We start from the raw sequence: 15863 nt of genomic DNA, 5'->3' as shown, positions 1-15863 counted from the left end.
AAAGGGAGGGGAAGTATTTTCCAAGTGAAAGAATGCACATGTGTGGAGAAGTGATTATTAACAAATTGGCCACATCTGATTTATAAATATATTTTTATAATTATTCATTTTATTTAACTCATAAATGAAAATTTTTCTGCAGTCTTTAAGAAGACAATAAAAAAGTAAATAACAATGCATAGTATATGTCAGTATAGCACAGCAAATATTGATGGATTTTGTTTTTTGCAGTGAATCTAATAATATAAAATAGACAAAATTGGCATTTTTAAAATAAAAGATTATTCTAGATTCATCAACTCATTAGGATGGTTATCTTTATAAAATGAATATTACATTAGTAATGTCAAAAACACCCTTATGTAATTTATTTACTTATTTATTTTTATTAAAAAAATTTTTTTAACGTTTATTCATTTTTGAGAGAGAGAGAGAGACAGAGAGCATGAGTGGGGAAGGGGCAGAGAGAGAGATACAGAATCTGAAGCAGGCTCCAGGCTCTGAGTTTTCAGCACAGAGCCGGATGCGGGGCTCAAACTCAGGACGCAAGATCATGACCTGAGCTGAATTCGGATGCTTACCCGACTGAGCCACCCCCCCCCCTTATGTAATTTATAACTTCAGTTTCTGTTGGTTATATTTTCTTAAATCAAGGTATACCTCTTTTTGAAAAGTAATACTATTTTGCTATGAACTCTATAGCCTAAGCCTCAATCTTTATGGGTCTGGTATTAGCATCTCTTAAATAGGAAACACATTTTCTATTAGATGATACCTGTAAAGGACATAGAAATCCTTGTAACACTATCAGGAAAATAAAAACTGGTATCTTCCTTGTTGTATTTATTTGCCTTTTAATCAAGACGAATTTCAAAGAGGAAGACAGATGTTTCTCTACTTTGTTTTTATTTAAATGCACCACTTGGGATTTGAAGCTTCTGCACTTCTGTTTGTTTGGATTTTTTTTTTTTCATGGCTTGATCCCAAAAAATGGAATAAAAAGTTTAGTGGAAGTTTGTTGTTTGAAATCACAGGGTGCTATGAGAATTATTGCAAATCCCTGATGTCTGTCTGCCCTCAATTCTCCTACTTTTGGTAATAATGCAAGCAGTCATTTTGGAAAACTTTACTTTGTTCATCTTACCGGGTCTCTTCCAGACACCATGTGCCTGAAGCAGCAGCAGCAGCTAGCTGTAGCCAAGGTCCTAGGGCATAAACTCGGAGGACTTGTCTCTCAAATGCTGGTACTCAATTTGCATAAACGTTAAAGAGAAAATTCAAAAGGCCCTGTATACCTTCTCTTCACATATTTTAGGAACCCCACCCATTTAAGATATTAAAACGGCTTTTGAGTGAGCAGTGGATATAAACACAAACAGATACCACACTGCAGACCAGTGGAGCAGGATATGGAAAAAAAAAATCATGTGAGATAGACAACAGAGGCTTATTTGAAGAGGCTACAAAGCAACAAGTAATGCCAATTCACAGCGATTACATGTTAATGCAACAAGTGAAACACATTGAAGGCTGCTCAGATTACAACTGGCTGGGGTGCAGACTTAATTACTCATGTTAGAGATTCGTAAAACAAAGGGAGGCTTTTAAACCAATGATATGTAGCTGGCATGATACCGAAAAGCCCTGGAAAACTAGGCAGACGCCTAGACGAAATCTTAAGGAAGGTTTCATCAAGTCAGGATACCTTGGGCCAGTCCCTAAATGGGCAGATTCCTGAAGCCCTGGACCTGGTCAAAATCAATGACAGCTTATTCTGTTTTTTTTGTAGTATTTATAGACAAATAAGGCCAATAAACTTGAATTGATACTAGAACCTTGTCTGGACTGAGTTACACAGTGCTAAACAACAAGGGTTTGGGTTGTATTTCTTAGCGGCTCTTTTTAGGGTGGTCCTGAGATTGATATGAAGAGGGTTTGCTAAAGATATAAAAACAAGTTTTATTTTGTTTGTATTTATCTCAGAGTCATTTGGGTAGATCACATTCTCTTTGCCCCTACCCCTAACTTCCCTTCATTAGATTGTATGGACTGTGAGGATAGGAATTGTTTCATTTGTTTGATTTCCATGCAATGCCTAGTAAAAGGCCATGCTCACAGTAAGTTCTTCAAACAATAGTAGTAGAACCATGTTAAAATTGAAAGACATTTTTGCTCATATATAGTGTGTACCTTTAGTGAGTGGCTTCTTATTCCTGCAGTACTATACTTTTTTTTTTTTTTTTTTTTAAGCAGTGACCTCTGCTTTTTTTTTCTTTTCTTTTCTTTGGTGGTGGTAGTAGTAGTAGTTCAGTATGTCTTTTATTAGATTGTTATCGATGGCAACTGGGAAGAATTTATTTCACCTAATGATATTACATCCTAAATTGCCTGGGGCCCTTCTATTTTTCTAGATTTCTCAGTATGTTTAAACTAGGGTTTGATTGATATAACAGGTTTCCCTAAAGGCACCATTTATCATGCATTTAGTTACCAAGAATTTAAGTACCTACTGTGTGAGCTAGGTTTTTTTTGAGTTCTTACTTAATGTATTAGGCATTGTTCGAGGCTGTTTAAGTGGTTAATTTATTTATTTCTTACCAGGGTTCTGAGAGATGATTTTATAGGTGAAGAAACTGAAGCACAAAGTGGATACAGAGATAGATAGTAAATGGTGGAGCCAGAATCCAAGCTCAGATGCTGGTGCATTAAACTATATTGCCTCAAATAGATAGAAAAGAAGAAAGGTCTTCTATCCTCTGGGAACTTAAACATGGACAAGCAGAGAGAGAAGACCGTATAGAATTAAGGGCTAAACTGTGAGTGAGTTATCAATGTCGTAAGACTCGGAGGCTATGAGGGGGAGGCAGGAGGTGGGCTGGGCCTCCAAAGAGTGAGTAGAGTGTAGGTGGTGGAGGGAAGTGGCAGCAGAGGAAGCTGAGAAGTAGGTAGAGGCCTGGAGGGCAGTGGTGATCCGTCCCAGGGAGAGACTGCATTTACTGTGGTGGGAGGGCACTGGGCAGGGAAGGTGGGCTGCAGTCTTGAAGGCGAGCCTGAAGGTGTAGACTGGAAGACGTAAGAAAAGGCCTGTCCCTGGAAGAAGTGTGAACCATGGCATTGTGTGAAGGTACTGCATAGACCTCTCGTCTGGTTCTTCTGAAGCCAAACTGAGAGTAAGTTCTGAGAATTGAGTAGAACTGAAAGTCAATGTAGATTATAGAGTGCTGGACCAACACTTTGCAAGTGGGGCTTCTGGGAGATTGGATGAGGTTAGAATAAAATTCTTACCATTTTGGGGGAGCTAAGAGATTGGATATCTTCAACCTATTCTAAAAAGGGAAGACTTGAGTAAATTTATATACACATATGTAAAAAAGAAACCTTTCACTCACTGGAACATTTTACAATCGTCACTGTTTTCAAACACAAATCTGATGGTGTCATTGTCCTTGCTTAAAGCCAAGCAGTACTTACCTTCACACTTAGACCAGAAGTGGGAGTCTAATCCCTGCCTGCCTCTTACCACTCTCTGCCTTGCTAAATAGTCGCTAGCCACGTGCACCTGGAATACCAGTCTCATTCCCATCTCACGGCCTTTACACTTGCTCTTTCTCTGTTTGGGATTACTCTTTCCCACATCTTCATGGTTCTTTTTCATTTAAATCTTGGCTCAAAGATACCTTCTGAGAGAGGCCTTTCCTAGTCACCCTATCCAGCCTTTGTAGTTACTCTGTCTCCCAAATCCAGGTTCTGTTTCCAACAGAATCTATCACTTACCACTGTCTGAAATGACATTATTTATTTATTCACTTATAATCTCTCTTTCCCTTTTCATGGGGACAGGGACTTTATTCTGTTAACCGTGGAATCCCTGAATTTGGGCTAGTACCTCATGGAGTAGATGCTTTGTAAGTGTGTTCTCAGCATTAGAAGCGTAGTCCCCAAATACATTGCCCAGGACATGTGTGAAAATTAGAAATTGGTGTCTAGATTTTGTATCACATTGCCAAGTGATGGAATGATAAAATTGAAATCTGCTTCTCCTGTTTTCACCCCGTTTTGGCGGGGAGGAAGGCATGCATGCACACACATACAGTATATGAGATTGATTTAAGTCAGCAGTATTTATTGAGTGATCACTGTGGCTTAAGATGAAAATTTTGGAAAAAGTTACCCTTTTTGTGAGTGACTCATTTCTCTGAGTCTACTAAGACATTAGTTTAAGCATCTGTTCTGTAAATGGGGTATGATTGAGCAGTTTGTTTTTTACTCTACAAATACAAAGGTGCTTTCAATTTCACTGTTAAATTTAAATGTTTTACATTGGAAGAAGGGCAAATTGAATTTTGAAATGAGATCTTTCCTGGTCTCACTGCAGTTTTTTCAAATTATCAAAGTTTTAACTTCTCTTGGAATGGCACATTATTACACTATTCATTTACAGATTATTCCTAAGCAAAGTCACGAGTCTCAAATTTTACTTTATTTTTCTTTTGTCTATTCAGGCAACATCTTACTGTCTAGATTACCTGAGACCTCCAGTGGATTGTATAGTCTTAGAGGATTCCTTAAAGTTCTCAAAGTATGGTTCCTCAGACTTTAACATCACTATTACCTGGGAACTTGTTAGGAATGCAAGTGCCCAGGCCCCTTCTAGACCTCCTTAATCAGAAACTGTGGGGCTGGGGTCCAGCAGGCCCTCCAGTTGACTCTGATGCACACTTTGAGCACCATGGCTTAGTAAACGTTAAAGGGTCAAGGTAGTGTGATCCTAAAGATTAGCCAGATGGCATTAATTTTTAGCCCTGTAAGCCCACCTCCTTTTTGGTCACTGAATTTGATTGGTTCACTAAGGCTAGGCTGTAAAGTTATTTGCTAGATGGATTGCCACATACTGACTTTGGGTTGTTTGTGTTTCTCTGAACTTGTCACTGTAATGATTTGCCAGGACACTTAATAGGAACAGACTGTAATTTTTTTTTGCACCCGTGGCTTTCTGAGTCATGGGTGGCTAGGTCCTTAATGTCCTTCTGCATAGATTTCTCCAGGCACCAGGTATGCCATTCACATACTTTTGACGAGGGAGGTGTCACTGTTGGATCGCAGGAGACCTTCAGAAGCATTTAGTCCACACCAGTGTAGTTTACAGGTGGGGAAATTGAGCCCCCGTGAGGTTGGGCTGTACTTGCAGTAGGACAGCAGGCGAGTGCTGGAGGCAGGATTTCAAGTCTCCCCTGCGCCCGGACTCCTGCAGGGGGAGGACAGGGCTGCAGCTTAGCCCGCTCCCTGCCTGCAGGACATTCTTTTCCTACTGACAGGTTTCTTTTTTATTTAAAGAAAAAAAGCAAATAGAAAAAAGTCAGGAAGTTCTCATTGAAACTAATAAAAGTGTCTAAAGAGAATGAAAAAAACAGTTTGAGAACTTTGGTATGGAGGAAATAACCTGACATTAACTGTTTTAATTATAGTTGTAGCATTGGCCTTATCAGTGTGGGAAGAGGGAGCATTTGAGCCCTACAGGGAAGTGGGATATGGACAACAAGATGACCCTCTTCCTGAATCTGTCTCTTCAGGCTGCAGCTTAGTGACTGTGTGATCCCAGCGGCTGCCATAGAGATGGGGCTGGACTCACTAAGAGACCTGGGTCCCGGGCCCAGCACTGGCACAGCTAGTGTGGTGTGATGCTCCATGAGGAGGTCACCTCACCTCCTTGGCCTCCACTTTCTAGTCAATGGGCCTAATGATACCTGTTCTGCCTATCCTGAGAAGAAAACTGCCAGAGTTTGGGAAGCAGTGTATCACAGAAGTTAAGAGCACAGACTCTCTTGTAGGATCTAGACTCCCTAGGTTCAAGTTCTGCCTCTTTAACTCACTGGTGTGGCGGTAGGCAGGTCACTTACCTTTTTTGTGGAACTGTTATAATGAAACTAACTTCTTCATAGGGTCGTAGGGAGCATTGAATTAGTCTGTGCAAAGTGTTTAAAATAGTATCTGATATTTAGTAAGTACAGTGTGTTAGCTGCTATGGTTATTACTATTTTTAAAATATTATTATTTTAAGGGATGAGATTTCTGTAAACATGTCCTCAAATGGTTCCATCCGTTGGTCACACTACTGGGAAAATAGAGGGTTCTTACTCAGTAATTGTTAATGGAGTTGTTGTAACATGCAGCTTGTGCCTGCCCGCACCCTGAAAGGAAGCTGATTTTGATGCCCAAGCAGGGCAGGCCTACAGCCTCTGATATTGAGCAGTTTATTCAGAGAGTAGTATGGCTGGAGGAAACTCAAAGGTGGAGACTTCTCAATTTTGCTTTCAGGTTTATAACCACCCTAGGAAATGGACATCTTAATAATCTTCCAGAAAAATTAATTAACTTCAATTTTGATTTTTATTGTTTGGCTAGGTTGCTTTCTGTCTTGCCTTTCCAATTGTTATTAGGATTCATGATAAGGATTTTGGGGATGAAAATTCCAACTCTGAAAGCTAAACAATCAAGGTATTGTAGTTAACCAGCAAGTGAGTAGTAGACTTTGGGTAGCCTCCCTTCTCTTCGGGCTGAAATCAGTGAAAGTTTCTACTATTACTGTTTATTTCTGAGTAGTCTTTTTTGGGGAGGGATTGTGGTGGTGAAGCCCCTTTTTGTTGCCTTATAAAAGGACTGGAGTTTAAGAATTTGAAAGTTATTGTTTTATCTGCATGTATAAAACTTTAACTTTTTATTTTCCTTACTTTGACCCCCCGCCTCCTTTATAATCTGTATTTGTGGTCTACTCCCCATCTTTGTATGAGCCCTTTAAGGCTAGAGATTATGTCTTATTCATTTCTTATGTATTCCACTTCCCCTTTCTCTCTGGATCCTAGTACTGTGCCTCATACATACTAGGCTCTCAATTACAGTTTGTTCAATGAGTTTTGTTGATATTTCTGTTACATATTAAAGTGGCCTGTTTTAAAACTTCACTCGAAGCCTTAGGTAATTCATTAATATCATGGTGACCTGATATCTACCCAGGTCTTCCTAAATATTCATTGATGAATCCTTATGTTTCCAAACTTAAAGGTGCTCATGGCATATCATGGATGTTAGAGCTTTAATTTTCTTAGTATCATTGGGAGATAGGGATGCAATAGCTGGAGAGATAGAGGCACAGATAATTAGGGGCATCGTTCAAGACTACAAAACAGTTACTATAGCAAGAGACTCCTAGGATGAGCTTCCATGCTCCTATGACCCCAGAAGCCAAAGGACAAAAACAAAACAAAGCAAGCAAACAAGAAAACCTGATTGAACCTCTAAAGGGAAACCCAGATCAGGTCGGATATAGGAACGGATGTTGACCTAGATTGGGTAACATTTCTTTGCTGTCTGAGGGTTATGATTAGTGACTTATTTCTAATATGCATTTGTTTTTATTTTTAGCATTGCAGTGTCGGGACAGCTATGAGCCCTGTGTAAATGAAGGAATATGTGTTACCTACCACAATGGTACAGGATACTGCAAGTAAGTTTTTCTCTGTTTGTTTTTTTCCCTGTTTATATATTTTATTTTTCCTCAATAGCACACTGGACAAGATTTGGTCCTACTAATTCTATTTTTTTTTTTTATTAAAAAAAATTTTTTTTAACGTTTATTTTTTAAGGAGCGAGAGACCGAGTGAGAGTGGGGGAGGGGCAGAGAGAGAGGGAGACACAGAATCCGAAGCAGGCTCCAGGCTCTGAGCCGTCAGCACAGAGCCTGACGCGGGGCTCAAACTCATGAACTGTGAGATCATGACCTGGGCTGAAGTCAGATGCTTAACCGACTGAGCCACCCAGGCACCCCACTAATTCTATTTTTAATACTTCTGTGAATGTTACTGGTTCTCTAACTTTTCTGGTGTAATTTTGTGAGCAATGAGGATGGAAGGATGTGGATGTGAGATAAATGGTTAACAAGAACTTCTTATCTCATCGTTATCTTCTTCATTATGAAAAAGACTTTTCAGTGAGTGACTAGTTAATGTATATTGGGTACATTCCTAGAATCGCTCCTCAACACGTTAGTTATGATCTTGTTTTTAAGTCAAACCACAATTGATACTAGCTTTAATTCTGCCTAGTGTAAGTGAATATTATAGCCATGCAAAACTATTTTTTCTGGTGTAAAAAAGTCCAGTTCAGAAAGAGAGACTGTGAGAAGGATGCATACACCTGCAGGGATGGGACAGAAAGCAGGTGCTGTGGAGAATGTCACTATAGGGGTTTAAAAGAGTAAGAGTCAGGAACAGTACTAGGGAGTGTAGGCTAGTTTCTTAGGAGCAGTTTTTCTTTTTTCTCCAACCACCTAGTTTATGCTTTTCGTTGATTTGAGGAGGCCTGTGAGATTATCTCATAAATAGCTCCTCTTTTCCATCCAGCTCATTTGAAAATTTTTAACAGGAGAATGTATTCGTTTTATTTATATCATGGAAAATAAGATTTGATAATAGGACTTTTATTTTCTTTAACACTTGTATGGGCTGTATCTTTGTTCTGTGCTTTGGTAGCAGTACTTGCTTGCTAAGCATTTTAAATGACCTTATCCAACATGTTTTTATTTCTTCTCTGGATATTTAATTGAATACCATAAAAATAATAATGACAATGTTCCAATCAAGTCCATTCTGACCCTTGGATCTAAGTTCTTTCATGTTATAAAAAAAGAATTCTTGCAGGTCAGGAAACATACTCTTCACCTGAGCGACAATATTTTAAGTGGTGATGATGGTAAAGTTTAACCATAGGTTGTTTGGATTGGAATAAAGACAGTACTGGAAATGAAATTTTTTATGTAATTGATAATGAGCTGCTCATCTAGTTTTTCTAGCTGGAAAACAAAAAACAAAAACAAAAATGTGATGTAGTCTCCTCTCAGAATGGTGACACAACTAGAGATAATGATGGGGAGGAACTTAATACCTTAGAACTGGCTACCAAAATCTTCAGGCCCTTTTTGGCACCTGGTGTCTCGGTTACTTGCTTTATTTTATTATTCACCCCTCTTGTGGTAGTTACCCCATTACATTATGATCATTTGTGGATGTGTTTGTTTCTCCTACTAGACTGCAGGTCCTTGCCTTGTGCATTTTTGTATAGTTACTGCCTGGTGGAGTAGCTGGTAATGCAGCTAGAGCTTAACAATGTATTTCGTGAACTAAAAGATGCTCAATAGATACCATCGTTCACGTATTTTTTTTTTAATTTTTAAAAAATGTTTATCTTTATTTTTGAGACAGAGAGAGACAGAGCACAAGCAGGGGAGAGGCAGAGAGGGAGGGAGACACAGAATCAGAAGCAGGCTCCAGGCTCTGAGTTGTCAGCACAGAGCCTGACGTGGGGCTCGAACTCGTCAACTGTGAGATCATGACCTGAGCTGAAGTCGGATGCTCAACCGACTGAGCCACCCAGGCGCCCCAACGTTCACATATTTTTTAAATCCATGTCTTAAATAAGAAGATACTGGTCCTCCCCTCTGAGAATTTTATTTGCTTCACACAGCATCCAGGATGGTAGTACTATATTGAGAGGCACTTCAGTTCTATTTGGACATAACTCAACTTGGTGACTTATGTAGGGGGAATTTCAAATAGATTCTAAGTGTTGGCCTATGTATTTGTGGTCTGACATGGGAGAGACTAGTCTCTGAGCACTTACCAGGAGAGGACACTAAGGGTCACTTTTGGGAGACAGATTTGTGGGCTGTTAGTCTCAAACTCTCCAACCAAGGTGAGAGAGACAAAGTTGCCCCCAGTTTCTAGAAGAAGCACTTCTAGGGAACAGGGAACTCACTTTGTGGTTGACAAAAATGGGGCTGCATACATTCTGCCCCTAGATGCTTGGTAATTGTTGATGGGTTAGGCTGCTTATGGATATAGTTCTGGGGGGTCCCTCAGCTGTCCTCCAACCCTGAGGTTGTGAGGGAAACAAGCCCCCTGAAAAGGGGGAGTAAGAAAAGAAATGGATGAGGCTGTTCTTTTGGGACACCAATATGAACAATAAAACTTGTAAGAAGAGAGTGCTCCTCTACATCGGGAGATATTATAGATAGAGAGTAGAGAGTATTTCTCTACCTTTTGGCGTCATCAGGGCTGGCAGTGTCAACGTAAGTGGACATAGGAAAAGCAAGGACAACATCAGGGAGGCCAAGTCAGTCATCTCTGCAAATGCCACAGAATGATAAGCAACATTTTAAGCAAAAATAACATCCGGGGCACCTGGGTAGCTCAGTTGGTTATGTGTCCAAGTCTTGATTTTGGCTCAGGTCATGATCTCACGGTTCGTGAGTTCAAGCCCTGCATTGGGCTCCATGCTGACAGTGCAGAGCCTGTTTGGGATTCTCTCTCTCTCTCCCTCTGCCCCTCCCCTGCTCGTGCGTTCTGTCTGTCTCTCTCTGTCTCTCTCTCTCAAAATAAATCAACTTAAAAAAAATAACATCTACTTAGCAGACCTTTCATTGTATCTTCACCAACTTTGCTTTTTTCCTTGGGGAAGGAAGGTAATCTAGCTTGTTCAGTAAATATTATTTTCCCCAAATGGTAAATGGATATTAGAACACTTAGAAGTTCTATAAAAATGACGTCAGACATGCAAGGCATATGATTATCTTTTTATTCATGAGATTGCTTAGTGGATTAAGAAAAGAAAGTTGAAGCCAAATTCTTTTTACAAGGGGATGGGGAACGGGAATTAATGGAAATGTTTTAAAGTAGAAGGTATCTGACTATCTGTTTAAAGAGCATAATGCTACTGATTCAGCTAAAATATAATGGTTGTTTATAGAAATTATAGAAATCCTTGATAAGATCACATTGACAGATGAGGATAAGTACTTTTAAAGGTTAGTTTTGTACACAGCTCAACAGTTTTTTTCTCACTGTTAGGACCCTAAGGTACTCTATCATAGTCTATGATGCCAGACAAGGAAAACCTGTGTAATCTTGCATAAAACTCAATTATTGCTCCTAAATAGTTGTTGTCAGATCTTAATAAAGCCCTCTCACTACAGAGAGATAAGACATTTTATTCTCTCCCTTGTCCTACTGGGAGGTATAAGTATATAATTAAGTTTGGCTGTCATTAATCACTTTCAAGTTGTTTGTCTCAGGCTTTCAAATATAAACCATTCCAAATCCCAATTTGATTGAAAATCATGGGTAACTCAAATTTGCTAGAATGTTGGGGGAGGGTATGGTTATGATTTGTAAAATTTACAAAGTGTGCATTTTTAAAGGCATATTTATCATAGTTATTTGCAGTCCTTATCTGTCAGTTCTTAACATCTGGATTGTCTTTGGGTATGTTTGTATCAACAGCTCTTTCTCTTGACTTTGGGTACAATTTCCCTTTAGTTCTCATTTATGGTAGTATTTGTTATTTACTAGGCATTGTCAGTGATGCACTTTAAAGTTTATCTTCCACCAAAGAGTGGTGAGTTTTGTTTTACCAGGCAGTTACATTACTGGAAGATCACCTTGATCCTATGAAGGCTTGGTTTTAGACCTTGTTTTGCCAGTTCTGTTTTGCCTTTAGTCTGACAGTATAAGTCTTAGTACTGGGATGTGGTCCTTACTCCAAAGGTATGACTCCTCAAGGGGATCAGTGGGAAGTGTGAGGTGCTTGGTAAGCCTAGTGTTTCCCAAACCTTTCTAATTTAGTAGGACTTGAATTCTGGACTCCCCAGAACCAAGCTCAGCCTTTCAGCCTTTCAGCCTTTCAGCCTTCCAGCCTCCCAGCTCTTGCTTTCCTTTGGGTTCCTAAGTACCTTGTTCATGCACAGCCAGGAATCATTTAAGGATTTAAGTGGGAGTCGTATGCATATTTTAGGGCTACCCGCTCTGTGGTTCTGTCTTTTCCAGGATTTCTCCTCCTCAAATTCTAGTTTCTTAGACAGTTCCAAATAGCTTTGACTCCTCAGCTCAGTAAGACTTCCATTTTCTGCTTGCATTCTGTTCCTCTTGTGCTGTGTGGACTGAGGAATACCTTCAGGGAAAAAGCTATATAAATGTAGGTTTCATATAGTTTGCTTTTCTTCTTTTGAGGCTCATATCCCTTCCAGTTTCTGCCTGCTTTTGATTACTCCCCGGTACCTTTAATATATTGTCCACAGTGTCTAATTATTGTGAGCAAGAGAGTTGATCTGATATAATTACTCTGCCATTATTTTTAATGATAAAAATTATCATTATAAAGGACTCTTTCAAAAATTTCTACATACCACTTAGGAGGTAACTAGCATAGTGTTTATTAAACACTGGAAAGTCACTATGAGTTACATAGGTACCTGTGGATGGGTGATTGCATTTGAGAATCTCTACTTTTTGCCAAAATACCTAACTAGGAACTACATTTTAAAGTAAATCATTATAAATATAAAATGTTATAAAGTACAACTTTGTTTCACAATTTACCTAAAATTGGTCTACTAGCTGTAAGAAACATTTCAACATTAACAACTAACAGTTTTCCTTGCCAGGATTAGGGCTAATGGTGTAGACCTCCTAAAGCCGTTCCAGGAAAACTGGAGCCACTGCCTTCTTTGTCCTCTTGATATGTTTCTATGTAGTCAGGAGAGAATAGAGACACTCGGAGTCTTCCAGAGCCTGGCTTATAGTAGAGGAGGTGCTATCAATATTTGTGGTGGTGGTGTTCTCCTAGAAAGGCATTTTCACAAGTCATGGCTGACTCAACATTTTCCCATTTCACTCACCTTGTTAGTGCATTCAGTGCTGTTCAGGGCAACGTCAGATCCAAGAGATACACTGGGAAAAATGTCAACTGGTAAATCACTTTCTCTTTCTTCTCTGCTGAACCCGGTTCTGCCAAGAAGATTCCTTCAAGTGGGATGCCCTGTTTAGCAGAATATCATATGGACAGTTTTTCTGGTAGATGCTAGCAGAAGCCTGGCCACATTTCTGTAGTTCTTTTATCTTTACCACAAAATGAAAAATACTGTCTTTTGCTTACTAAATACCTTTCACAGAGTAATATCTTTTCAGTGTGATGCTTAAGGAGCTATTAATTCAAGAATTACTTCTTTATTGTATGCTGTTTATATATATCAGTATAACAGATAACTGAAGCCTGTGGTAGTGGTTGCAAGTAATCGATAGTGTTATCACATTGCTTCACACTCTTTCGGAAGTCATAAAGTAATTATCAATTCATTAACCTGGACTTCTTAAAGAGGTTCACAGTGAGTCTTACTAGCCTGTTGCAAAGTGAATTGTGAAGTGACGGACTGTAATGCCCTTCAGAACAGAAACTGCCAGTGACTGGTAGGGCTAAGGCCAGGGAAAGGTGAGTGAGGGATTCATCTCAGGTATAACATTAAAGAGGGTATCAGAAAACCCAGTTACCAAGATCAGTAATATTTAACGCAATAATTTAGAATGTCAGCATTAATGCAAACAGTTGTGGGTTCATTTCTGGGCTTCCTATTCTGTTCCATTGATCTACATGTCTATTTTTGTGCCAGTACCGTACTGTTTTGATGACTACAGCTTTGTAATATAACTGGAAGTCTGGAATCATGATACCTCCAGGTTTGCTTTTCTTTTTCAAGATTACTTTGGCCATTTGGGGTCTTTTGTGGTTCTATACAAATTTTAGAATTGTTTGTTTTAGTTCTGTAAAAAATGCTGTTGGTATTTTGATAGGGATTGCATTAAATGTGTAGATTGCTTTGGGTAGTATAGACATTTTAACAATATTTGTTCTTCCAGTCCATGAGCATGGGGTGTCTTTCCATGTCTTTGTGTCAACTGCAGTTTCTTTCATCAGTATTTTATAGTTCAGAGTACATTGGTACTCTTTGGTAAGGTTTGTTCCTAAGTATTTTATTATTTTTGGTACAGTTGTAAATGGGATTATTTTTTTCATTTCTCTTTCTGCTGCTTCATTATTGGTGTATAGAAATGCAATAGATTTATGTACATTGATTTCATATCCTGAGACTTTACTGAATTTGTTTATCAGTTCTCACAGTTTTTTTTGGTAGAGTCTTTTGGGTTTTCTATATATAGTATCATGTCATCTGCATATAGTGAAAGTTTTACTTCTTCCTTACCAATTTGGATGCCTTTTATTTCCTTTTGTTGTCTCATTGCTGTGGCTGTGACTTTCCAGTACAGTGTTGAATAAAAGTGGTGAGAGTGGGACACCCTTTTCTTGTTACTGAATTTAGGGGAAAAGCTCTCAGTTTTTCCCCCTTATGGATGATGTTAGTTGTGGGTTTTTCTTAGATGACCATTATTATGTTGAAGTATGTTCGCTCTAAACCGACTTTGTTTAGGACTTTTATCATGAATAGATGCTGTACTTTGTCAAATGCCTTTTCTGCATCTAATGAAATGATCATATGGTTCTTATCCTTTCTCTTATTGATATGATGTATTATATTGATTGATTTGTGGATATTGAGCCATCCTTGCAACCCAGGAATAAATCCCAGTTGATCATGGTAAGTGATTTTTTTAAATGTATTGTTGGATTCGGTTTGTTAGTACAGTATTTTGTTGAGAATTTTTGTACATAATCCTAGAGTATTGTATCTGCTTGTAGCTCTGTGAGTATACATGGGCCAGGCTTGGCTAATGCTGCATTTCTGAGAAGTGGCCTTTGACTTGAAAGCTCAGTGCAGTTGCTGCAGATGAAATAGAAGAAGACAGTGAAGGTGGGGATAGAGGGTAGTATCCATTAAAATGCTCTTTAGTAGAGAAAACCGAATTGAAAAACTTGAAACTTCTCTCTTCTTTTGCCTAATAGAAAATGAACAAGTCCAGATGGATTTTATGCAGCTGTGAAAACGAGACAGGTCAAATTCAACGACTTCTGATAAATGTTGCTGCCAGCTCAGAAGTCACAAGTTGTTAAACATAGTGCCTTACATTTGCATAGTGAGTTACAGATGATAGAGGTATGTCCCGTGAGGCTGTCTTTATTTAGGACTTGAGATCTGGACCCTTCAACAGTATCATTCTTAAGTGATTCTTCTTATTAACATTATATGTTTGAAAAATCCTTTAGCAAATATATTAGGTGGCCCTGAAGAATTTTTTATAAAGTAAGTCTTGATTATCAGCTTCTTATAATACAGAACAACAATTCTCATACTCATTTCAACTGATGTTTATTCTTTACGCTGGAACTTTATAAACGTTGGTGTTAGATAAAGAGGTAAGAGAAGGTGGTTCTTAGACTCTGCCTGTGTCCTTTTGCCTGTCTTGGGTAACTGCCAAAGTTAAATCAACTAATTTTGGCCTACAACCTGGCATGAATAGATGGGAGAGTAGCTAGGCTTCTTTCAGTACAGTTCCTAAGTTGACCATAATCCTCTGTAAAGTTTCTTTCTTATTGTTCCATTGTGTCATGTCAGCACCATTAATTTCATGTAGGAATTCTTTTCTCCCCTTTTTTCTTGTGACTAAGCAGGATGAGAAATATTTTTCATCCAGGATCTGGAGTTGCTTAATTAAATCCTTCATTTAAAATTTTGGCTGTCTATCTTTCATCGAGGCTAGCAAGATTGAATACAGAGAGGTAGGGATATCAGAATGTGATAAAAAATTTAATTATCTAAAAATTCCCAAATACTTTTTTCCTCATTGAGCTAGCATAAATGTGTGGGCATGAGGGAGGTTTGCATTTACGTGCCCTTCTCAACATCTTGTAGCTAGGAATAAAATTTGGTGTCTCCTCCACCCCCACTGTCGTGTTTTGTGAGTTTTGTGAGTTTTTTGTTTTCATATTTGTCTTAGTTGTGTTTTACTTTACATTTTGATGTGAGGTAAATTACAGTTTCTCTGGGGGCTTCCCAAAGTTTCCTATATTCTATTTATCCATTGTCA

The 15863-nt window shown here is 38.7% G+C and overlaps 1 protein-coding gene across 2 annotated transcripts in view; it reads left to right on the top strand.

Annotated features, from left to right (window-relative positions):
- NOTCH2 (notch receptor 2) overlaps positions 1–15863 on the top strand; it is a 164856-nt gene that overhangs the window by 33956 nt on the left and 115037 nt on the right. For both annotated transcript variants that reach the window (XM_030328181.1, XM_030328182.1), the window contains exon 2: positions 7420–7501. In XM_030328181.1, the coding sequence (XP_030184041.1) occupies positions 7420–7501 (82 nt within the window). The remainder of the gene's footprint in view (positions 1–7419; positions 7502–15863) is intronic.

Source organism: Lynx canadensis, chromosome C1, assembly GCF_007474595.2.
Source record: "Lynx canadensis isolate LIC74 chromosome C1, mLynCan4.pri.v2, whole genome shotgun sequence".
NCBI classification, from domain to species: Eukaryota; Metazoa; Chordata; class Mammalia; order Carnivora; family Felidae; genus Lynx; species Lynx canadensis.
This window is presented reverse-complemented; position numbering and strand designations above follow the sequence as displayed.